Source organism: Buteo buteo, chromosome 3, assembly GCF_964188355.1.
Source record: "Buteo buteo chromosome 3, bButBut1.hap1.1, whole genome shotgun sequence".
NCBI classification, from domain to species: domain Eukaryota; kingdom Metazoa; phylum Chordata; class Aves; order Accipitriformes; family Accipitridae; genus Buteo; species Buteo buteo.
Window position 1 is genome coordinate 40,607,629 of NC_134173.1, and position 25,725 is coordinate 40,633,353.

At 41.2% G+C, this 25,725-nt stretch overlaps 1 protein-coding gene across 10 annotated transcripts; it reads left to right on the forward strand.

The window, feature by feature from the left end:
- On the forward strand, positions 1-25,063 carry ADHFE1 (alcohol dehydrogenase iron containing 1). 10 transcript variants are annotated; one of them, XR_012649817.1, is made up of 16 exons: positions 1-160; positions 729-766; positions 3,051-3,094; positions 3,262-3,315; positions 4,545-4,699; positions 4,862-5,058; positions 5,460-5,537; positions 6,691-6,796; positions 8,035-8,187; positions 9,349-9,447; positions 10,401-10,479; positions 10,628-10,724; positions 13,927-14,084; positions 17,819-17,947; positions 21,560-21,681; positions 23,297-23,706. XR_012649817.1 is itself a non-coding variant. In XM_075023383.1 (15 exons), exons 1-14 carry the CDS (start codon positions 105-107, stop codon positions 17,900-17,902), a joined length of 1,398 nt encoding a protein of 465 aa, XP_074879484.1. In that variant the 5' UTR covers positions 1-104; the 3' UTR covers positions 17,903-17,947; positions 18,533-23,706. The 10 variants fall into 10 exon arrangements, 3 of the variants coding, with proteins under 3 accessions (XP_074879484.1, XP_074879486.1, XP_074879483.1); XM_075023383.1 differs by having other exon boundaries at positions 18,533-23,706; XM_075023385.1 differs by having other exon boundaries at positions 21,560-23,706.
- The last annotated feature ends 662 nt before the right edge of the window (positions 25,064-25,725 follow it).

The window sequence follows — 25,725 nt, forward strand, 5'->3', positions numbered from 1 at the left end:
GGGAAGCGGGTGGGAGCCCGCGCTGATCCCGGCGGCCTGCCCTGGGAGGAGGCGCTGCCGCTGGCTCGGCCCCCGGCCCGGCCGACCTCCCCAGAGCCGGGGCGATGGCGGCCGGGCGGGAGCGGGCAGTCGGCCTCCTGCGGCAGCTGCAGCGGGCCGCGTGAGTGCGGCCGGGCCGGGCCGGGCTGGGGCGGCTGAGGGGAACCGCTGCCGCCGCCTCGGCGGGGGGACGGCGGCGGGGGCCGGCCTCCTCGCCTGCGGCCGTCCCGGAGCCCGGCAGGGCCGCCCGTGAGGCCGCTGGTTTTCCTCCTTTCATCGGCAGGTGCCGGCAGCGGGGCGGGGGGCGAGGCCGGGCGGTCGCCGCCGCGTTTTGAACGTGAAAAGCAGCGACCGCTCCCTCCCGGGGGTCTCCTAATGCCCCCTCCCTAGCGCTGACCCCCCCCCCCCCTTCTCACAGGGGCAGCCGGCTGAGGGCTGGCTACCGGCACCCACCCGTGTTCTGCCGTAGGTGGGACCCCCCCCGCTGCCGGCCTGCCGCTCCCCTGGGCCCCGGGGCTGGGCCGGGCCTCCTCCGCACCCGGGCTCCGCTGCCAGGCCCCCGTGGGGTCGGGCGCGGTGAACGGGTGCCGACAGCAGGCTTTGGGGCAAGGACAGATTCGGTTTTCTGCTTCAGCTTTTCCTTTTAACAACGCCTTTTTTTGTCTTTTTTTTTTTTACCTTTTCACTAGATGTCGGTGCCCGAGCCATTGCCACACCTATTCCCAAGGTAAGACTTAATTCATGTCTCCAAAATAGTTCTGTAGGAGACCATGACCCCATAGAGCCGTACACATCAGTGTAACCTGGGCAGAGGGTGCAGGTGACAGGTAGGAAAGAGAACAGTTTAAAGCATAAGGTAAGCAGTCTGTTGTTTTGCAGCCGTACAACGATAGTGGTTGTTGTCAGAGAGATTCACTGTTTCCATGTAAGCCACAACTGACGCATCCTCTCCCTCCCTCCCCTTGCCGTGAGGCAAGCTGATCAGAAATCTGCTATGGCTGCTACTACTGCTGTCATCACCTGAGCCATCTCAACTTTAGATATGCTTTCAAGGGGAAAAATATGCATCTGGTACACTAGAAAAGAAACAGGAAGCAGTATGAATAACAAGGACCTATTCACAAAGGTCTGCTTTGGCTTGGGGAATGTAATCTCCATAGGCTTGTTATACAGCCAGTCCCAAGAACACAGCTCACTTAGGCCAGGTTGTTGCTCGCCTGTAAGAGCAGGTGAGCTGCGCCAAGTGACTGAGTCACCCCAGGAGGAATTTCTGTTTGCATTGACTGTAGGGCGTCTATTGGAATAGCTATGTGTGTGCTGGTCAGTGTCCAGGTCCAATAAAAATTAGTATTTTGGGCCATAATTTCAGCAATGTGTAATTCTGAGAGGCTTGGTTTCACGTGCTTTACTTAAGACGCTTTTTAAAGAATTACCGTTGCCATTTTACATATGGAAAAGCTAATATATGTTCAGATACATATTTTGCACAAGTCCATCATACAGCAAGACAATAATAGCGCAGCTGAGAAGCAGAATCTCTTTCTTCTGCTTGTCTGCTTGATGACCTACACAGTCAATTCAAACTAAGCCCTTGTTAAATAGAAGTCTTAATTAAGAATCCTCTCTGTTTTAGGCAGCAATTGAGTCTGTAATGTAGCGAGATAGTATCTGTTCAGTAAGTCTCTAAATAGTGGGAATTGATGTAACAGTGACTGTAGCAGAAAAATGTTCATTGTGTTTCTTGACTGTTTGAAGAAATAGTGCAGTTTTTGAACTCGGTAAAATTCTTCCTGGAAGTTAAGTTTGGCTCAAGAATATAACAGCAGGGCATCTATTATACTATCAGAAAGCAAGAGAGTAAATGGCTTGGACATGTTCTTAGCCTGTCAAATTAATGACTGGGAGTACAGCAGACTCAAACTCAGGAGAGGTCAAACACGTACAGCCTGGCAAGACATGGCAATGAAAGACCTGATAGCAGCTGGCCTGGGCTTGAATAGAAAGTGCATAAAGGATTTTAATACATCTATCTGTTACTGTCGTGGGTCAGTGCTTCAGTGCACCCCAGAGTGTCTGTAAGACTCATTATCATGGCCTCACTCATTGGATCTGAATCCAAATCACATATTTTCAATTAATATAGCAGACAGAAGGCATGACTTCAGCAGGAAGAGCAGAATGCCTCATCTGATCTTTTCTTGGAGAAGAATGGGCTGTTTCAGTTGATGCAGTTTGCCTCACTGTGTGGCAAAATCAGGATATGCAAGAAATAGAGAGTTCTGTAGAAATTCATGCAAGAATGACATGGCAGAGAGAGGATGTGACTGAAATACTATATTTATGAATATCTTCTGTCTTCTACTTAATAAAGTTGATAGTGACACACTGATTCTTATTAAAATTCTGTTTATTATTAGCAATGCATGCAGTTTCTTAATTTTCAAGCAAGCAATTCAGTTTCACCTGCAAGTTTAGGACTAGGCAGAAGTAAGAAGTGTAAATACCTGTTAGTATAACTCTCACACGTACAAAAGATGCTCTCTATCCGGACGCATGTGGAGGATGTCTCATGAATTTGTCTTAAAAGTTGTTCTGAAGGTTATCATGTAGCCCCTACACATTTGTAACACCTCTCAACCTGTATGTAGCAGCCTGTATGCTCTGCAGATACTCCATTTGACTTATCATGTGCTGTTCTGGTCTTGGCACACTGCAAACAAATTCTCATGCAAACTTCCTGCTAACTTAGTTTTTATAAGAAGGATTTATCCTTGAAAGAAGGAGAAAACACACTTGTTTTGCTGAATTGTATAAATCAAATCAAGTACTTGGATCACTTAATCTCACAAACAACAAGGGATGAAATGGGTAACCTATACACAGACAAGCCAAGATGACCTGTGCAAAGTATTAGTGATTTTAAAAGCAAAGTAATCTGTCAACTCTAGTATTGAGATACAGATATAAGTCACTTTTTGATCCCTAATTTTACTGTTTCATTTCCATTCCAGTCCCTGAACGGCCTACCCTGGGAAATACAGACTATGCATTTGAGGTAGATTTAATAATAAAATACATCTGATTTAAAAGTAGTATTTTGTATACTTCCAAATATGTCATTTAACAAATATTTACATTAGTAAATATCTATATTTCACTTTGCTTGGAACTAGATGCCATTTCTCCATTTTTCCAGAAAAAATACATTCTTTTTTTCTGTAGATGGCTATTTCGAACATCCGATATGGAGAAGGAGTTACTAAAGAGATTGGCATGGTAAGCCTCCGTAGTGTAAGTCCGTCACTGGTGAAAAGTTATTTTCTAAAGGGCTGCTGGTGCTATCAATCCATTTTATAAGGAAAAGCTTATATACGGTGCATCTGAATCTCCATTGCTTTGCAGTGTGTGTAGCCATATATACCAGTGTAAAAAGGTTGGAAAATACTGCTGGGTAAAGAACAGAAGCATGTTACATCAATGTTGCTGTGGTATAAGTGAGTACAGGAAATGCAGCTTAGTGGGTCATTAGATTGTTGATGATTTGCCAGGATTATGCAACAATATTTTTCTCTGACAGGGGATTTAATTCAAAAAGTTTTGAATCCTGGTGACTCACCAGGATTTTCTCAAGATCACTTTCATCTCTTCTAGTGCTCATTAAAATGAATCAGAGACTTTCCATTAAATTAGGTGGATAGTCATTCAGCTCTGAGTTTGCACTGTGAAAATGTAGAATTTTTGTTTCAGCAGTGTGAGATGATTCACCTGAGTACATTGTTCTAGTTTGCCTTTATCATTGCATTTTTTCATTTATCATTTTTTCCTCTCTTCTTGGCATTTATGGCATTAACAGTTCTCTCTTTCATTTGCAAATTTGTAAAGTAAATTAATAGTCAGATAGTAAATGAAGTTAGGCAGAACTTCTGTCTTTAAACAGCATTAGGATTATTTAGAATTGCATGTATTGATTGTATAGCTATTGTGACAATTAATTTAGCAAAGGTTAGGAAGTAGTATTATTTTTCTTCTTTCTGCCACCTTATTTTGATTTTTCATCAGTAAATTGATATTCTGTATTAAATTTTCAAGATTTTAATGCCATGCTTTGGTAGTCAGTTAGGGGAGACCTAACCTTTGGAAAAGCCTTTTTATGTCACAGGAATTGTGTAAGAAAAAAATATTTCAAAAAAATATTTTACATTTTACTGAAGTCTTAAGTGGTTACACATGGTTTTCACTTGTTCAACATCTTTATCATTAGTTGTTTTCTATCATAAGACTTCAACTATATGTTTGGCAGCTTTATTCTGTTTTCTGCATCCTACTATGTATGTGGTTAATCCTCTTTAGCTGATACTGTTTCAAAGATTTTACAATAACCAACTATTTTGAGGTTGGGTTTTTTATTATTATTAAATGGTTCAGTTGATTTGGATTAGTTTTTAAATAGTTCAGTGTATGATTTTATACCAGTTGTTTGTTTTTCAATTTCATTGTTACCATAGGACCTGCAGAATCTTGGTGCTAGAAGAGTTTGTTTGATGACAGATAAAAACCTCTCCCAACTCCCTCCTGTAAATGCAGTATTGAATTCCCTGGCAAAATATAGTATAAACTTTCAGATGTATGATAACGTCCGGGTGGAACCAACAGACCAAAGGTACTACTTCTGACAGTGCGCTTCTCCGACTAGTGCCTAGGCTCTTGCAGCATGCCATACAGCTGTTTAAACACCTCCTTGTGACCTGTACGCTGGTCTTAATAGTTATTTTCTCTATGTGCTGCTTTTCTCCTAATTGGAAAGCTTTTCTTATTTTCCAAGTTTCCTGGATGCCATTAAATTTGCTAAAAAGGGAGAGTTTGATGCCTATGTTGCTGTTGGAGGTGGGTCTGTAATAGACACTTGTAAAGCTGCCAACCTGTATGCGTCCAGCCCTACATCAGACTTCCTGGATTACGTCAATGCTCCTATTGGGAAAGGGAAGCCTGTCACTGTGCCCCTCAAGCCACTCATTGCAGGTAAAGCAGGAGGGGGTGGAGAGTGAGAGCTAGGAGAAGGGGACTCATTCTACACTCTGTATATTTCTACTGAAATCAGTTTACCACAACTCATTCACTTTCCTGTGGGCTTACTTGTCCTCTAGTTGTAGTCAGCAGCAATTTTGCTGTTTACTTCAGTGGAAGTAAAATCACAGTTTTTGTCATTAGTTAGTCTTGTTTAGCTGAGTTTGACTCCTTTTACTGAGAAAAGAGATCAAAGTGGCAGTTTCTCTTTGACCTGTTGGCTCCGGATTAGGGATACCTCTGAGATTTCCTGGATCTTCTATTTTTGGTGGCATTACTATTATGTTTTTATTTATTTAGTTTGCAATATTATGTATTACTTACTATTTGTTGTTATCCCCATTCTTCCTTTTAAGTTCCTACGACAGCTGGAACTGGAAGTGAAACCACTGGTGTTGCCATTTTTGACTTCAAAGAACTAAAAGTAAAAACCGGTGAGGTGGTTTTTTTTTTGTCTGCTATTCAAGACAATTGCTTTTCCAATATCTTCATTATTTCCCTGCCTTGAAAGAAGGGGATACTGCATGTCATTTCAGGTGTCATTTCGTTTGATTCAGCTGCCACAGGCGAATTTGAAGAGCTTAAAGGTTTCCTCCTTAAATTAAATTTATAGCATATTAACATAATGAAATACCTATGTAATACAGTGGATTATAGTTTGAAGACAAAACAGGAAACTAAAATCTTTCAAGTCCTTAAATGGCAGAAAATGTTAATTGCAAAGGAAATTTCTACTTACATTCAGGGTCAACCAACTGTTCCTTATTTCCGTTGGATTTTTCTTTCTGCTTTTAAGACTTCTGTTTCTTTGTTGTGTAATTGCAACCAAATGTGCCTTTTCCTGACTTTTGAAACCTCAGGCCTGAGATGCTGTGCAAGTGAGGGGCACTGTCTTCCTTTGGCCTTTTCATCCCTGGCAAATAAAGATTAAGGCTAAAATGTCATCTTAAGCTTCGTAGCTGTTTTGAGGTTTTACTTCTAAATATGTGGATTTGATATGCTACACAGTCTACAGTACTTGGGACCCAAAGGGTGTGCTAAGGGGTTCTGACCATAGCTCAAGAGTTTTCTAGTCTGTATGTAGTCAATCCGTCTGTGTCTGTCTGTTTATATGTCTCTCTCTCTCAAAGCTACATCTGTGTCCCCTTAACCAAAATTTGAAGGCATGGTTATTACAGATGCTGAAGCAGCAATTAGCAATAGCAATTGATTGTAGACACAAACCAGTCTTGCCCTTTGATTGTTTACAAAAGGTACAAATCTAAGAATACTATTGCAGATGCCATTCAGCACAGAAATTTCGAAAGTATAGGCTGCTCAGGGAGGCTTACAAGTGGAGAGAGAACATTGTCTGGTATGATTCACTTCAGGCAAAAGTCTCAAATCGTGTAACTCTCTTACAGGGACTTCGTCATCAGTAAGACTTGCATTCATAGATACTTCTTACTCTTCCTTCTCTCTCTGCTTTTATCTTCATAGTTTCTAATAATTTCCCCTCATTATTGTTCTGTTTTGAACATTAAGCTTGTCTTGTCCTATTTTGTTGCAAAAAATCTTTAACTCATTTTCCTCATTTACATATTGCAGGTATTGCTTCAAGAGCCATTAAGCCAACATTAGGCATCATTGATCCTTTACACACACTGTCTATGCCTGAGCGAATAGTGGCCAACAGTGGCTTTGATGTGCTTTGGTGAGTTTTCTATGTAGGTTGCTGCTTGAATTTATTACAATTTTGTTTTTTTACTATGATGACTGCAGAAAAAATGTATTTTAGGAGCAGGAACGGATGATCTTTTTTCTCCCTTTCCTGTTGTTAAGGTGGTCTCTGTTATACTTTCCTCTTACTTAATTTCACTACCTCCCTAAGAATGTACGGAAACAAATAACTCGTTTGCAGAAATTTTAATGTTTTTGCAGTGCACTGGAGAAACCGTTTACTTCCAGGATGGTTGTTGTCAGGGAAGACAGTCCAGGTGTCCCTTTTTAAGAGATCATATAGATGATTAATCACAATTGTGACGGCATTTAGCATGTCTCACAGACATGGCAGGGAATAGAGAACAAGTATTTTCTAATAAAGCCATGATGTGTCAACAAAAATTTGTGAAGGCTTGTGGGATGCTTGCAGGTCTCAGCCCAATTATGACCATCCTTAGAACCTCTCTCATAATTTGCTTTTCACTTGGCACAAAATTTTCTTCACCTTAAACCCACAGCTTTTAACTGCACAAAACGCATGGAAGTTTCTATTTCAAGGGCCAGAGCTTACTTTGCTTTTGGGTGCTGTGTATATTGAAGTAATAGATGTATAATGAAACTGATTTCTCAAGCTTGGTGAAGTGTCCTGAACTGCCATGTCTGTAATGGAATTGAGGCATTTTTTCATAAATGGAAATGGTTTGTCTGTAGTTTTGTACATCCAAATGTTGCAATGTAGGTGGTGCCCCTTTCTTTATGTTGTCAGATTCATGAGTATCTGGGAGATGCAACTGTTGGCAGTTCTGCTTAGCGTAAATATACTCCTCATTTTTTAAAGGTCAATACTTGTAAAAGAAAGGTAGCTTACAATGCTTCCAGTGCTAAAGCCTCTTACGTACAGAAACGAAGTGCACCCATTGCAGATGTACAGTGCTCTTCAGTGAAAAGCATTACACCCTAGGATGGCAGTTCATCCAATCTAACTTTAAGCATGGTGTGAGCTGCTAGATTGTGGGTGTGTTTGGATTGCCTTCTATGTGTTTGTTGGAAAGTGAAGAGCTCTGGAGGTGCCCGCCCACCATTCTCCCAGTTGTCTATGAGATTGTGTTTCTATTTTTGGCAACTGTTAAACACTGGAAGTAAATAAGAAGAACCTGCATTCAAGGGACAGCAGGGCAGTAAAATGGAGCTCTCCCACTTAAATAATGCATTTTTAAATCTTTTTTTTAGCCATGCTCTAGAATCGTACACTGCTCTTCCTTACAACATGCGCAGTCCCTGCCCTTCAAATCCAATCAACCGACCAGCTTACCAAGGCAGCAATCCCATCAGTGATGTCTGGGCTGTTCATGCTCTGCGCATTGTGGCTAAATATTTGAAAAGGTAATAGGTTTAACAGCCACCTCCTTCACAGTATGTTCAGTCTTCAGTGCCCAAAAAGGGATGCTTAGAAGAACTTGAATTTTAGGCTAAAATAAGGGAAACTACTACATTAAACCTTCATTTTCTACCCTGGATTTCTCTTAAATAAAGCAAAATTTTTTTCAAATAAAATTGAAAGTAAAATTAGGGTTACTAGGTTGTGTTGAGGAGGTAGCTTTTTAATGCCTCTGTGAATCTTATAAAATAAGTCCTCAGTAAAAGGTATTTCAAGCTGCTCAGTTAATATGGGAGCAGCATTCACATATTTTTTCAAGAATCCTCTTTCTGTGACAGTATAAGGGAAATATGTAACAAAATGAACAAAATACTGCTGGTGTAATTTCTGTGACCTTGAGTGTAAATTAAGATACATATACATCCATCAAGAAGGTAACCGCATGCACTTATGAATGTGCAAAATTATGCATTTACTGAAAACTAGTTCATACTTATAAGACCTTCAATTTAGATTAAGTTTTGACTTAACTGGGAGTGCATTTTGATCCCTACCAATAAAGTTTTAGCCTGTATATAGCTTTTGTATACCATGTGCACTTCTATTAAAGATCAATGTGGGGTTTTTGTAAAAGACTCTTTACAGTACCTAGCCAGTCAAAGTAGTTGTTTATTGTTCCTGTGGAATCTATTCATGAGACTTTTTCTCCATGTTGTCAAACTACACAAGCAGTCTGATGCATAGGAAGGCAAGGAACCCTGTCCTCTTCCCACACAGATGATGGGGTCCAGACCACCACTTACTAATGAGATGGTGAGAAAGCTGGAGTGATCTTGGAGCCATACATAGGATTGCCAAAGCTCCTAAGTAGAATTGTTTAAACCACCACTGAGGTGAATATAGCCAAATTCACTCTATTTACTCAGGTTTTAGAAAAGTGAAAGGAAACTTGCCCTTCACTCAATCGGTTTGGTCTACTTACCGATCCAGAAGCAGGGTTGCTCTCTGACTGAAGTGCAAATTGATCCTATTTCCAGCATTTTTATCTCAGCTCATCTTAGAGGTTTTTATATATCTGTCCATAAAGAAGCCCTCTCTCCCTTTTCTATCCTGAATTACCAATCCACTTGTGAATTCACTGATGCTGTTGTCTCCATGGTGCACAGAGCCATCAGAAACCCTGAAGACTGTGAAGCAAGAGCCAACATGCACCTAGCAAGTGCTTTTGCTGGTATTGGCTTTGGCAATGCTGGTGTCCATCTCTGGTGAGTACAGGAACATATTAACCCCATCTGAGGTCAGCTTCTAGCCAGTGTTTGTTTCAGGTTGTCAAAGACATCACTGCCTTTGTTGCTGAATATATAGTAAGACATTGTAGCCTGGCCTGTGATGCAGGGGGAGCCGTGTGTTGTGAGAAATTGATGGGGTCTTGGCATTTATATGTATGAGGATTGTGTATTCTGGCTTGTGATACTCAAATCCAATTATGTGAAAAATACAAATCATGACCTGCTTTACCTTCTTTAATAGTAAAAACTACAGTTTGAAAAAAAAAAACATCAATGGCATTTAAAATGTTGGATTTCGTGCCAGCTGTTCTTCAGTGAGACAGCAATGAGGTAATCTTGTGCTATTCCTGAACTGATGCAATTGTCTGTAAGTTTGTCTGTGGGGTAAGCATTCAGCAGGCTGAAATGAGCTGTGATTAATATTGCAAGGCAATGTAGTTTCATATGGGTGAAAATCTCAGAGAAGCAAAGTCTAAGCCTGATTTGTGTGGATAAGTTATTAGCCATCATTATCTTTGGAGAACTTCCTTTCATTCCTGTTGTTTGAGCAAATCCACTCTTTAATTATGCTTTAAAATTAATGTTTATTTTTCTCAGGCAGTGTGATTAGGTAGGGATGCAGATTATGCTATTTTTGGTATATGTGTATTACTTCAGTAATTGAGCATCTTTCAGTCTAGTCAGTAGAGTAATATAACTTCACACTCACAAAGTAAGGAAGTACTGGTTTTTACAGCTAGATCCCTAAGGTGCAGAGGGGTGAGGGTTGTCTGTACCTAATATCCATACCATACCCATACCTAAATACCTTTGGAGTATCTGTACCTAAGAGACTTGCATTCAGAAGACTGACTGCACAAGGGACTGAACACAAATTTTCCAAATACCAGGAGAGCTGCCCTAACCACTTTCTCTCTACTCTGTTCCAGCCATGGAATGTCTTACCCTATTTCTGGTTTGGTGAAAACTTATAAACCAAAGGATTATAATGTGGATCACTCTTTAGTGGTAAAACTTGGTTTATCTTTGTTTTTGTATTATACATTTCAATTCTCTGTTATCTCACATTAATGAGCATTAAAGCACATTGAAGTTGGAAGTACATGTCCTATTTATGTGATTTTATTCTTTTCTCTTTTTTTTTTTTTTTCCCCAGCCACATGGCCTTTCTGTGGTTCTGACATCCCCAGCAGTGTTTGCTTTCACAGCACAGATACATCCTGAGCGGCACTTGGAAGCTGCAGAGATACTAGGTAGGAATCTCTATGGGTACAACTTACTCATACAAATGGAATTGTTTCCAAAATGTCTTTTTGGGAGGGAAAAAAAATGTGTGCAAGCAATTGTAGTTGGTTGTTGTGGGGGAGGGTTAGGTTAAAAAAAAAAAAGATTCTGGAGTCTGACTTGAGTTACACGTAATGCAGACTTAGGTAGAATAATGCTAAATTTTTATACCAGATGATGTAGTTAGAGAAGCAAGCTGGAGAAATCTGCTTCTTGGCTAGAAAACTGGACAGCTGAAATTAACTGTACATCTGTTACAAATCAGGAGAGAGTAGCTGTGATTGGCTCCTCTCTTGTTGCTTTATGGAGAGTAGTTACTTTAGAGTAGATACCATAAACCAAACAAGTACTCAGGTGCATCTGTTAGCTAAAAGGAAGCATTTTGCCTAACAAGTTCCCTGCTGTGGCAATGAATTAGGACAGAGTGATGTTCTGAATCACTCCTGCTCTTTTTTCCGTGGCACACAGCAGTAGGTTTTGGTCTTTCTAATGTAGGCCTAAGCTTATTTATAGGTGTTGGAATTTCTCAGTGGACGATGTCAAGGGAAAGCGTGGAGTAGCTATTCTGTGGACACATCTGTGATGGCTGAGAAGTGGGTTAATGAACGAAGTGGCGTTTTCTGCTTCTTAGCAGAATAAAAGTAAATGCTGCAAGCTGACAGCTCATTTAAAGGTTACCTTTTCATACAGTGCTTTGTTATCTGTGCAGCCCATCACCAGAAGGCGTCCTAGAGAAAGGATACCTCTTCATTGCACCCTCAGCATGGCTGAGTGTAATAAACTAGCTTTCAGTGATGTAATCTTGGAGCTGTTAGCAGTCTAGCTGTGACAGCATGGTTCTGTGATGGGCTAATTTATTTATATCTAATGTCAGGTTTTTTGTCTGCGGTAGACTTTGTGTTGTGGCTAAACTGCTGCTAATACCTATGCTCGCTAATAAGCAATCACATTCACATGCACAGCAGTATAAAGAGTAGAGAGAAAGTGGTTAGGGCAACTTTTCTGGTATTTGGAAAATTTGTGTTCAGTCCCTTGTATGGTCAGCCTTCTGTATGCAAGTCACAGCAATCCAGTCACATGTATGAATGAATTCCTTGTATAAGTAATCGGAAAGCATTGTGGGTTTCAAGAAAGAGGGGGACTTTTATATAGACAATGAAAATATCACAGTATTTTGAAGAGAATGTAAAACAACATGGTCAGAAAAACTACACTGGGGGAAAATTCTGTTTATTTTATAAATGTTGTCTATGAGGTTGTTCATCCTTCCTCTGAAGTATGCAGTCCTGCCTATGGTCAAAACCAGAACACAAACCTGGCTGGAATCATATACTAAGGTACAAAATGTCTATGTTCCTACAGCAATAACACACAACTCAAAGTAGACTAAGGAAATGTTTCTGGATAACTGGCCAGCACAGCATATCAGAGAATTTGAATTCTGGCTCCTTGATTTTAAAACAAGTGGTTGAAAAGCAGTTCCTTTAGGGTTTGCGGTATGAACTGCTGCCATAAATTCTGTTTCTAAAAGCTCTGTTAATTTTCCCAGTAGAAATTTAAACTACGTTATTGTCTGCCTTGCTGTAAAGGGACTCTACTGAAAACATGTCACGTGGAGTTGAATTTGTTAATTCCCACCTGGGGTGTTTACTTCTGATTCCAGTCCAGAGTCCAACTGACTACAGTAGCTGATTCAAATCTGTCATGTTGCCAAATGTAATGGCTAAGAAGGTATTTTATGACATGAAGCAGGTTACTAAATAGTTATTTTGTGTGTATGTACAGCTGTGAATTTGGGTACAGCCTGAAAAAGCTTAATACCTCCCTGGGTGGATTCTTAAACAGTTGAAATAGGTGTGCGTGTGGACAGAAAATTTCAAAGTGTAATCAAAGACTGATGTATGCTTTAAGTTGAGCAAAAAGAAAGTACTCAAACTACAGCAATATTCTAAAACTGCCCTTCACATTTACCGTCATTTTTGTCCCCTCCTGCCTTTCCCTTTTACTTTACTATCTGAAGATACTGGATTTATGTCCCAGTTACTCTTCTACAGCAAAACCCAGGATAAACTCAGACTGCATGGCATAATCACAATAGCATAAGACTTTGTACAAGACTTGTCATACCTTGTTTATCAATTTCTCCCAGGCATTATCTACTACAGTACTGCCAGTCTTACTATCCGAATATCTGAGCTCCTCAAATGAGCTGGTTGGTTTCCTGTTCACTTAACCCCCTTTGAATGTTACACTGAACTGCATGAGGATCACAGAAAATATTTTTCCTGTAGCTATGTTGTGCTCTTACTCATCTCTCAGTATGGTGCTTGGACCTAACATAGTTCTGGTGTAACATCATTGATGTTACACAGAGAACAAATTTAGCTCAGCTTATGTGGAAAAGAAATCATGTGGAGGAACCTGTGTCTTCTATCTGGACATGTTTTTATTACTACTTTTAAATAAGTCCTGAGTATTCATTGAAGAAGGGGAAGCAAGCTATTCTGTAAGAAATATTGGTAATCTTTCATTTTATATTGATGCTATCATTACTGTTCAGTAGATGTTTCAAAGATACCAGTTCCTCCTCTTCAGTTCTACATTATCCTACACAAGTCAGCACATACTCAAATAGCATTAAGTTTAGGATTTACTTAACCCCTTCAACACTGCCCTGCCATCTCCTGTCTTTCTCAGCCTGCATGCTCTAGTCCTCTCTTTGAATGTGTAATTGAACAGAATAGTCGGTGGTTTCCATGTCCTCTAGATGTCAGCAAACTCAAGGCCTTAAAATAAAGTTAGCATTTGGCACACTGTCCATAAAAATAAATACCATTGACGTTCATGCCTTAGCGTCCGTCTTCCCAGCAGTTAGTCAGACTGAAAATGTTTCTCCCTGTAGGCACAGAGGGAAAGGAAGTTAACCTCATGTGGCAGTTAGTCTTTCTGGCAGCAGTTACCTACTTCTCCTGATCTTGTTTTATTTCACCTTTTACAAACTATTCCAACCGTAAAGTGAAGACTGATTCCTCTTTTTGCTTCATGCTGCTTTTAGGGCAGTGACTGTTATGTATGGATATGTATTCAGCTGATATTATGATTAAATTAAGTCCAGAACAGGCTTCCTCCGCTCTCTCCACCCTACAGTCAAGGCATTATGTCTTATTTTAGGAGCTGACATCCGCACTGCCAGAATCAAAGATGCAGGGTTTATTTTGGCAGACACGCTCCGGAAATTCCTATTTGATCTGAATGTTGATGATGGCTTGGCTGCAATTGGTTATTCTAAAGCAGACATCCCTGCATTAGTCAAAGGCACTCTGCCTCAGGTAAGACAAAGCAAAACAGTTTTTCTTGTCAAATAAAATAGAACAGATTTTTGAAACAACAGAATTGTTTCTTTTCAAGCAAATGTTATTTCTAGGTTTACATGAAAACAATTAAAGTGGAGAAAATTATGGATAGTCAACTGGTATTTTGTTTCTCTGCACAGTTTAGGTTTTTCTTTTCAGTGAGATGGAGTGCATGCTGCAGTCTGTTCTTCACATGGGTTCAGAAAGAATGGCTAGGTGTTTGGTTGGGTTTTTTAAATGTTACATTTTTTTAAAAGGAGGATGTTTTTCATAGACCTTTGATCTTTGTAGAAGATACTGCTTTTTCATAACTATCTCTGTTAATTATGTGTGCGGGATGGGTTATAGATAAAGCCTTATACCATGTGCTATCTGGTAATAATGATCAAGCTCACTTTGCATTAAACTTTCCTATATTGAGAAGTTGCACTTTTCTTCCCAGATGGCTTTTTTGTTCCATTGACCCCCATCAGAATTTGAAATAAGATCCCCTGGGATGATATAGATTAAACTTGTAATACCCTTTATTGTTTCAGTGCTCACAAAGACACTGCAAAAAGCAACACACCACTCCAAAAGCAAAATCTAGTGTCTTCCTTGTAAAAAGACAGTTTGATTCATGTGCTATGGACTGTTCTGTCTACTTAGGATTTATTTCCACCAAGTAGCAAGGGAAGTAAACTCTACGGAGAAAATGAAAATTTTGTAGGCTGAAAGGTTATTCACTTTTTACAGCAGTATTTCTTACCATGTCTAGTTCTTCTCATTCATAAATCCAGAGCAACTTAAAACAGAGGGTAAATATTAATATTCCTGTTTTATACCTGAGAAAATGACACAAAGGTGCAACTATTTAGGATCACACACAACAGAGCAGTGGCAAAGCCAGGAAGAAAACTAAGGTCTCTGAGCACCCATCAAATGAGCTATGCATGTAAATTGTTACGGGGCATTTTGGAGGTTTGTTTTGATAAATATCTTCCTTTAAAACAATTTGGTTTGAATCATCACAACCACATCTCATTGAAGGCATGTTTTGCATAGCTGGGGGAGGCAGAAGGTTCTTCACCAAAAGATGTTGAAGGGGTTTTTTGTTTGTTTGTTAACTTAGCTCAAATTGACTTTTAATTCATTTACTGTCATCTCATGGCATTATTGATTAATTGTACTGTGTAAAATGAGATGACCTAATACTTTCTCAAACCTCAGTTTTGTGTATGAGATGTAACATGATGAAAATGTATTGTTGTTCCTTAGTAGTCCATTATTACCCACAGAGGTAGTCCATACAGTTTAGTCTTCTGTATATTTTTTCTTTCCATCTTGCAGTAGGCTGTCTCTGGAATACAGCACTGACCCATTCATGTCGGCAAGGCAGTGTGGTGCAGTGGTGATAGCACTAATAAGTGTGCGGAGTGTATTCCACACTGCGAAGTGCAGGCTGCAGGAAAACAAAACTAGTTTACTCTAACTGCCAGGATTTGGGGTGGGAACTCTGTGGTGACAAACATTTATGCTTGAAGTTAAAAAAGAATTTTATTTTCCTTTCTAAGTGAGTCTATTGAAATTGATCCTATTTACAGACAGCAGTGAGTCTAGCAAAGAAGATGCTGTCCCAAGGTCTACGGTGGCCAGCCCTTTAATGGTGTTTGAGGGGAGATGGGGAGGACTGAAAATGAGAGATGGCGGAAGGTTGTTCTTTAGCCCACCCACCCCCTGCAGACACCCAAGAGGCGTCTACAATGGGGCTGAACCACCGATGAGCCTGAAGCTGCTCATTTTTGGCACTAGACCAGAATGCGCTGAGTCAGACTGAGAGAGCCGGGGCCTTGCTGTCTGGGCACCAGCAAATGTCAGCAGGCTTGTGCAGAGGGAGTGCTGGTGCCTCTGTGTCGAGGCATACAGGAGGAGCATCCGTTTGCAGCCTTCTGTCAATATAGCTGGGAAATGCTACAGTCTGTCAGGGTGATCGACTCCTGTCACCCTGTGTGACTTTACAGATAACTCTGTCCATGTTGGTGCACAGGGCTGCAAAACTGTAATTTGGCCCAGAGTGTCCTAATATAAGCCTGATGAATTTACTGAGTACTTGAGCACTGAGTTGTAATATTTTGCATATTGTGAGTCTGAAAAAAAACAACAGACTTTTGCCCTCATGCTGTTTGAATTTTCCATTTTGTTTCAAAACTGCATGGAAGAATCTTAGCCTTTTCTTTGGCTGGATCTGTGTTTGTACCAGCGCTGGTCAGGGATGGGGAAAGAGGTATCATTTGATTGCTACTGCTGCACCACCAAGGCTTCTCGTGTAGATAAAGTTATGCACACAAAGCTGCACTTTTCAGACTCGTCACAAGCCATGCTAACCATGCTGATCATGATTATGAACTGTGAATATCTCACAGCTGACTTCCTCACCATGCTAGACCAATATTTCACATGTTAAGTTCACAGTGCGGTGGCCTCTTGCTGTGTAACCACATCCAGCCTGTCCACAAATCGCAGCCCCGTGGGTTGAGAGGGAAGTGGAGCGGCTGCAGCATTGCACTGCGGTATTGCCCTGGGTGGTGGTGTGTGCTCCACTCGGGAGGGCGTCTGAGCCTCGCCTCGCCCCAAGGCAGGGGGCTGGAGGAGCCCCTTCCCCAGCATCCTACCTGGTGCATGAGGCAAGGCCCTAGCAAGTGACATCCACTGTCTCACATGTGAAAAAGGGCAGGGGCAAATTTAGAGCTTTTACTGGGACAGCCTCTTCCATGAGGGAGATGTTGAAACAGGTTGTAGCAGAAGAAACCCCATCTTGACAAAATACACAGCATTCATCTAAAGATACCACATTCCTAGTGTTGGCCTGGCCTTTGTCTTTGCAGATGTTTAACTCTCCCCAATCTTTCAATAAATGTTAAAATCATTTGTTGTTGAAAGCATAAAAGTACTAGTTAATGTACTCATACTGGTTATGATGTTAGGCCCTTTCAGCTGAGTGTTTCTGCAGTAACTGAATACCTACACTAATACAGCTCCTCATCCTCAGTAGCATGGGGCTTTTCTGAATTGCCATCCCTGCCTTTGTGGTTGTTTTGTCAAGCAGAGCAGTGAAGCATATACCTGAGTTTCATTTCAGTCAGTAGGATTTCAGCACCCGAAAATTCTGTTGAATGACCATCCAAATGAAGACCAACCACAACTGGTTTGTATTCTGATTCCAAAGTGTCAGGCTTTTTATTAAGCCGTTTCACTATCGTCCTTTGCTGTGTCTTTTTTGGAGTCTGAGTTGCAAGCACTGTTTGCTCTCCCCATCTACAGCAGTTCCTGGGCTTTCAGAGATGATATATTTTGAAAATCTTGGTCCCTAAAAACTGAACTCCTAGTTCCAATGCTGGCAAATGAATTTTAATATGGACTGTATTCCTAGGATGATATCCTCCAGTGTACTGATATCTGTGAGTGACAAGACCTATGTTTGAAGTACTTGACTTTGCAACTGAACTGCATTCTAATGTTGCTTCTGTGTATTTAATTATGGGCAATTTTAACTAATATATTTCTGAAAGTACTGTACAGTTGATGATGCTTCAGCCTTAATTACTTGATTACTTATTTGCAAAACCCTGTTATTCTCTGTGCAGGACGTTAGTACAAAGGCACATAGTTCAGCTACTGTTTGATTAATTTTATTGTAAATTCTGTAATCCAGTTTTTCTTTAATCTTGCAGGAGAGAGTGACTAAACTATCACCACGTCCCCAAACAGAAGAAGACTTATCTGCTCTCTTCGAGGCTTCCATGAAGCTTTATTAGCTTAAACATTTTGTTCTGAAAAGTGTGCTCTATTCTAACACAAAGGTAATTTCTTATAGATATGGGGCTGACTGTTTAGAGAATGGAAGAAGTTGGGTGCCTCTGACTTCTGTTCCATTGTACGCTGCCAAAAGGTCAAGTAATTCATCTTTAACTAAATAGTGCTTTGAAATGAAGGCTTGACTGGGTTTTTTCTTGCTCAGTAGTCAGTGGTATTAACTTGCATAAAAGTTGGAGCGGATTTCTCACTTTACTGAAGGCTTTAGAGGTGGTCAAAGGTGGAAAAATGTTTTAAGGGATATTCTTGACCTTTTAGCAAGTTATGGCTTTTATTTAAATTGTCCATGTTTTTTTTTAAAAAGTCATGCTATTTGGGAAATAATTGAGGTAATTTTTAATTAAGGAGGGGGAGTCCCCTGCAGAAGATGTCAGCTTACTGTATTCTGTTCCACTTTATCGTCTTTTTACCATCTGGCTTCGCTAAGAAGGCTGTTGAACTGGGGTGCTTTTTTGTTGTTTGGTTAAGAAAAAACCTACACACTTCATACATGTTTGGAAAAGGCTTCCTGAAAGTTTGCTTTGTGTTAAGATTCTGACATGTATTGTCAGATATTTATCTTTCCTTTTAAGATCTATGTGAAGAGTTCATTGGCAGAGTAAAACCAGAGTAAAGCATGGTCACATGCTCAACGCGAGCCACGTAACAGCAGGACATCATCCATCACAGTCATTTTGTCTCTGTGGAGGCAACAGCTCCCTTTTCCTGCTGCGTTCTGTGGAAAGAAGTTATCAACTGTATCTTGCTTCTCTGTGAAGCAATTGCTTCTGCTGAGCTCCTGCAGGTGCTGTCACTCAGAGTGCAGCCACAAGCTTAAGGAAGTGGCAATGTGCTGTGGTTCAATATTAGAATGTGGTGGTGTAGCATATGGCTGCACAGTGCCCCGCTGGGAACGCTGGTTAAACGTGGGAATCAGTGTGCATGTTCAGAGCAGTTAACCAGCTGGTTGACTGTCAACTGAGAAAGGGAAGTGGGAAAGGGAGAAATGAAACTAAAATTTTAATACTATTTTTCTTTTTTTAAAAAGCACACATGGTAGTGTGTACAGTTCATTTAAATCAGATTCTGCTTCATGTTGGACCCTTTCAGCATCTAATTCATGCAGCTACCACAGCACAAGATAAACACAAGGAGAACCCCGTAACCTCTGGTGTGCTTATTTCTTTCTGCTAGGGAGGGAGCACTTCTCAGTCACCCCATTGAAGTAGAAGGCTCTATACTTACACCTTTGCCTTCTTGTGTTTGTCTGATAAAGCTAGTGCTGTCCTAGAATCTGAGTACAGACGTATACTGAATATTGACATAGGATCTGTTACCATGCTGTTAAAATAGGTGGATGGATACTGGTTGAAGACTGGAGATTTTGGTTTTAACCACAGAACAGGTTTAGTGGCCGCAGGGACTGCACTGCCAGTATTCCTCAGCCTGTGCTGGGATACACATTTGATTTCCATGTCCTTCTGAATCTTATCCTCTGCTGAAATTGCCCACAAGAACCTCTGTCATGAAGGCTGATGTTGTAATAGCAAGGGATGAGGGATTCACTTTATTGTACTGTGCAAAGTTGCCATGTTTGAAAAAAACTTCTTGTCAAACTCTTTTGTGTATACTCTTTTGGCCCATTTCATCTCTCCACTCCTGTATTTTTCCAGGCTGTGGTAGCACTAGAGAGTCCTGAAGAGAGAATCTTTTTTTCCAGGAGCTTAAATCGTGGCAGCCCTGATTTGTTTGGGGAGAATATACTTTCTGGGGAACTGAACAGCACATGGGTTGTATCACTGCAGCGGAACACTTTGGACTAGTTAGGAAGGTAGGGTATTTCCTTCCAGCACACTTCTTATTTGCCATTTATGCCAGTATGGCAGTTATTAGCAGGCTGCGTTTTCAACTGAGAGAACCTCGCAATTCATTTCCTATACCAGGTAACCCAGAGCTCTTGCTAGTTTTTAAATTAAGCCTCGTGCCCCCCTCTGATATAGTACATTTTATCCATATTTTATAGATGAGACAAAGGGTTTGATATAATACCTAACCCAACATAAGCAGGTGGTGCTGTAAGAAGGGCCATTTCTGTTTCCCACACCCCTTTGGCAGCATCAGGGTCTTCAACTGGCTTAAACTGGTTGTGAAGTCTCACTCACAGACATCAGCTACACACGTGTTTTCCCACTACCGATTATTAGTTACTAGTGGAAATTTTCTGAGGAAAAATCAAGGGAGCTCCAGTCGCCCCACAGTGCTGTCTTTCAAATAGTGATGGTGTGAGAGAGTCATGCCCTGGCTCCTGGGCAACGGTAGTTTTATTCACAGCTGAAGAGTTACTGGGATTTTTCATGTATTATCTTACTAAATTACTCTGTACTGAGACAACCTAGTTGGTCAAATATATCTGTATCTTTGAACATACCTATTTTGTGCGTGAGCCTGGCACCTGTATGGGGAGCTGGGCTGACACTGTAACTGTGAACGACCGGTGGTGTTGGGCATGAGTGTGAAATCTGGGCAGCATGTTCTTGTGGCTCCTGTTACTGCTCTGTTACTCAAGCCCTCTGTGACAGATCTGTTATTGCCTTTAGATGATAATGAAATGCAAATAACAAATAATATTGTACTTCCTATAAACACAAGCTTGTTTAAAAGTGTTTGAGAGCAGTGTTTAACTCTGTCATGTTAACTTCAATCCTATAAGGTAACTATGAAACAAAACCATTCAGAGAAAGTAGGTTTTCACTAGCTTCACGGACCATAATGATTCCTCCTGCAAAGTCATTTGCCTGCTGAGCTTGGCACTGTGCAGACAAAACCATTGTATCATGGATGACAACTGAGAGGAATGGTAGAGACGTTCCAGGAATAAAAGCATCAGAACTGCTGCACAGTATTTCTGTGAATATTTAAGATGATTTCTGCATGTCTCACTCTGCGTAATAAGTACATAGTTAGAAGTATCAGTACATATTTCATGACAACACTATTGATCTTTGTATGTCATATTTGTTAGCAGTAGGGCTTGATTGAGTCCCTTCTCTTCGTTGTGGAATCGGAGACTTACTTTCTCCCTTAAACAGCTGTAACTATATAAAAGGATTTGTCAGTCTTTTTATAAAGAAGAACAAATGCCCAGTTTATCCTGGACCATGGTTTTTGAATAGGTTTTACGTAAGCATAAATGGCAGCTATTCAGTCATGACAGAAGAATGGTTTGAAGAGGCTTTAGGGACTCCTATTAGAGTAGGAGTTACCACCTTCATGATTCTTGCTGGATGGTGGACGGTGACCTGCTACTTCTCTTCCCTAGTCCTGTATTCTCTGACGTCTGTGCAGGCAAACACGAACCCTTGCCCATCTGGTTACTCACTCAATCGACCTACAGTGATAAGGTTAGCTTTGGGGAGCAAGTATGACTAAGCGCGTGTGCAGTGGTGGTGAAAATAGTTTACCAGTGGGTATGGTTTTACCTGGAGTACAAAATGGAAAGTCCACTCCTCTCATAAGGTACTGGGAGCTCACTGGGTTGCTGCTTGGCATCAATAGGAATGAGGGCAGCTGGTACAATAATTTGTCCAGCACCTCTTTTCCTTTGCCTCTTGCCATTCCAGTGCTGATCTTCCCAGCAGTTAAAGCAAGAAGAGAATGAAGCAAAAACTGTGTAACCAATGTGCCTACATCTGCAAAAACTCTCACCATCACCTTGTGTGAATAAACTTGGAAGAAACCACAGGTAGGTTAGTGTGTATGCTCATTCCTCGTTGCACCACCATCTTGACTTTAAGGCAATGTGCCAAAGCTGTCATCTTTTGTCTTGTGGTTGGCTTTCCATCCCTTGAGACCTGAAAAATGGATGAGAAAGAGTGATTTCTCTCTTAAGAAAGAAGAGACACAGCCAAGCTATGTCTAGGCACTTTCCATAACCCCCGAGTAAATCTGCTTAAGCATCACAGTGCTCCAGGACATGTACAGTATGCTTTGGGTTCAACAGCTCCAACCTAATAAGTACGTCACTGCATTAAGCGTGCCTCTGTGCAGAAGGGACAAGGGCAACCTGATGCAATGCGGCAGGAGGCCTAAAGGTATGGTCTCTATTTTTTCTCAGACCATCCCTGTGTGCTTCCTAAATAAAATGGAATCTAATTTAAATTCAAAGACCAGCTAGTGAATACAGAAAGTGATGCGTCTGTTTTCCTGATCTCTCCACGAGCTGTAGCTCACGCGGCAGTACGCAGACTGCTTGTTTGCCAGTGTCAGCCCTGGGCAGTGAGAAGAGGGTCTTCCACGCCTACCCACCCCTGCTAATCCTGCCTCAACACCTGGTTCCATCTTTGACTCATCACCAGGCCACCTGCAGAAGAAGAGATTCCTCTTTGAGCAATAGTGTGGCAGTAGTGTCAGTGACTGAATTTGCAGAGGTCTCGTCTCTCTTTGCACATGGGTTTTTTCTGCAGGCAGTTACCTTTGTACTTACCTTCAGTGTACATGTGAGAAATCATAGAGGCTCAGTTTGTTACAAAATGTTTAGTGCGTATTTTTTATGTGTAGTTGTCCATGAAAATAAGCAGAAGCTTCTACTGCTGCTCTGAATTTCTCAGTGAAACTGAGACCAAAAAAAAAAACCAAAACCTGGGCTATCATTAGGAAGGCTCCAGTTCCCTTAGATGCAACATTCCTGAATGCAGTTTTATATTTTACCAGTTCTAGGCTGCCATTAAATAACCCACTAAAATACCATTTGTTTTCTTTTTTTCCCTATTGTACTGAAACAGCTGCCACAAGTGAGTTGGTAGAAAACATTGTACAGCCAAATAATAACAATAAGAGGAAGAACCATTTGACACAGCTCAATGGAATGTTAATCAGGGTCTTAAGTTAACTACTTTCCTAGTAATAGGAGAGGGGATGAAAAAAAATACTTTGTCTTTGGTTTCTTTTGAATAATTATATATACTCAGTTTTCAGAGAACTCTAAATACAACAAATGGCAGCAGATACTGTCCTTATTTCTCTGAACATGAGAATTAAAGGGGGATAAGTTATCACACATCCATGAGGTGGCACGGTTAAGTGAAAGCAGAGGAAATGTGACGTATCCTTTGGAGAGCCATGTTAATTCACATCACACTGTGGAGCCACAGAGCTTGGTTCTGCGGCCATGTATGCTTGCAGCACGTACACCACCAGAGTCAGCTGAGCGGCAACAGAATGATGGCTGTGCCTACACTGTAGTCTGAGCTCCTGTTAAATGTATAATTTAATACTACTGTATCATGAAATATATATATGATAGCACAAACACTGGTTTATTAATGTGGAACTTCTCCTCTGTGTTCCCTGACTTGCAGTGACTTTGACCTACTTTAACAATGCGCTTGTGCTTTTCCTGGGGTATGCTATTTGGATGTTTGACCGTACAGCCTTAAATTAGCAACTTGACATTGAAATGCTGATTTACACCTGCAGTCAAATGGATAACACATGTTAAAGACTGATTGTCAGCAGCTCCAATATGTTATCGCTTCATTCTGTGGCGTTGTCGCTTGCCTTTATGGGATTTAAGGACACCATTGTGTGGCATTGTTGGTATGGCTATGGACACAGCTGTGGGGGGCTGACGCTGTGTGTGGACTTTGTCATCTGTCTAAAAGCTGACATCACTTTCAAAAAATCACTGTGAAAGTTTGGATGTTTAAGTGTTTCTGTATATTTCAAGACAGCATTGAAAATAAAGAAGCTTTTTTGCTGGCATAAAAAACAGTTAACATTGAATAACCTGCTCTTCTGACCTTTTCACCTTAAGGAAGATTAATGGTCATTTAGATCAGGACTTCCCCCCTGATCAGGGGTCTGAATGCTTCAGGGATTCAGATGGACAAAGAAAGTCATTTCACCTCCAGGTCACCAGCACAGACCTATGGTGTCTCTCTAGTGACCGTTAGATGATTGCTTAGTAGTTTATGTGCAAGAGTTGGTGGTCATAATCCATTTTCCAATGGACAGGTCCCTGCCTCATGAAAGCTGTTGCTACGTGCTTAATCTGAGCAGCGAGAAATGGGAATTAACGTGAACAGAGCCTGAACCGCATTTGCCTTGCACGAATAAAGCCTCAGAGTCTCTGTAACACTTGTTTCAGTGGATCAGTCCTTCTCCAGGGTCGTCTTTCCAAGCCAGGAAGGTTTGAAGCTATGTCAGTGCTGGGCTGTGAGCGGTGGCACTTTGATGTTCCCTCCTGGAGGGCTGCAGCCTCTGCTCCCACTTCTGGAGCACACAGGTCCTGTTCAGACACACTCTCAGTGGCACCGCTTGTGTTTCTGGCAGTTAGGACATCCTAGAATAGCATGTCCCACAGCCTTCATGTAGCCATCTCCCAAGTTCAGCTCCTGGTGTGGTGAAGCTGATGTACTTCATACCTACTGTATTTGTGTTTTAGATGGAAGTCCTAAAATTGAGACTACTCAGCTGGTAAAACAGCACAGAGCTACGGGGCAGATTTTGATGGTAAAGTAACCGTTTGTGACTTCTCATGTCAGAAATGATACTGTCACCAACTGTAAAGCGCAATTCAGGGACCTACCCAAGAGAGCTGAGCTAAAAACACCAACCCACTGAGCAAAGGCAGCGCAGGGTCGGCTGAATGGGTGCTAAAGGTCTAAGCATGCCCTTCTCTGGAGGCATCTCTATGTGCATAGCAAACAAGGCATTGGTAAAAAACCTGCCATGTGTGCAGACATAAGCATACAGTTGCTTACAGCTGAGATGTTGAGCCTTAATATAGAACATGGTTACAGGCTAGAGGGTATAAAAAGTTGAAGAGCTAGGATCTAGGACTCTACCTCTCTCTGGCTGACCAAGTTGAGAGGGTATAGAAATGTCAGACTTTGGGGGAACATCTAAAATGGGAATATGCATTTTACAAAACATTTTAAAAACCCGAAGGATGTAGAATCTGAAACTGTGCAGATATTAAGGAGAACGTGCCACGTCTATTACAAAGCCTCCCAAAACTCTTTCCTGTTCCCTTTTGGTTTTCTTTCTCCCAGGCTTACCTCTGTACGGTATGTGCCATGTAGTGAACAGAGCAACTGAACAGATTACAACCAGAACTAAATTAATAAAGGTAAGTGTTTAAGTGTAAAGGCTAACAGGACAGAGGGAAAGGACAAGTAAAGATCATCAGTTCTGCGAAAAATCAAAGCTCTCAGGGACTGCATGACTTGAAAAGGACTGACCTCTATGTAGCTTATGAGCTTGAAAATCCTCTCCTATGTATTTGCAGCATTAACTCCTCTTGTTATCTGAGGTGATCTACTTTAATCAGATTCCTAGAAACAAGTCAGGTACTTAAAGCAGAAGATCTTTTGACACCCCTGCTGGCAGCGTCAGTAGAGAGGCCAAGGACCAAACCAGCAGCAACACAAGATAACCCATTTCATCTCTCCAAAACCCTTTTTAGGATAATTGGCATCAGAGGGCGTCCCCCAGTTTCCCCTTCCAGACTCATAGCCGTACCGTGTATGGCCATTTAACGTACTCGTCACACAAAAACTACCTTGAAAATCTCCCATTTCCAAAACCCAGCAATTCTGTATTGGTGCTCCCACTCTGTTCTAAAACCTCCTCTGTCACGGTGCCATCTCCTGTGCTGACATGCTGCTTCACTCAGGCACCATAACTTAAATCTGGATCAAAAGGAGAGTCCTAAATTTGATCCTCCTTCTGTGCCTTTAGTGCAGCTTCTCTTACTTCCTATTGCTGTTTTCTCAGTTTCTAGCAC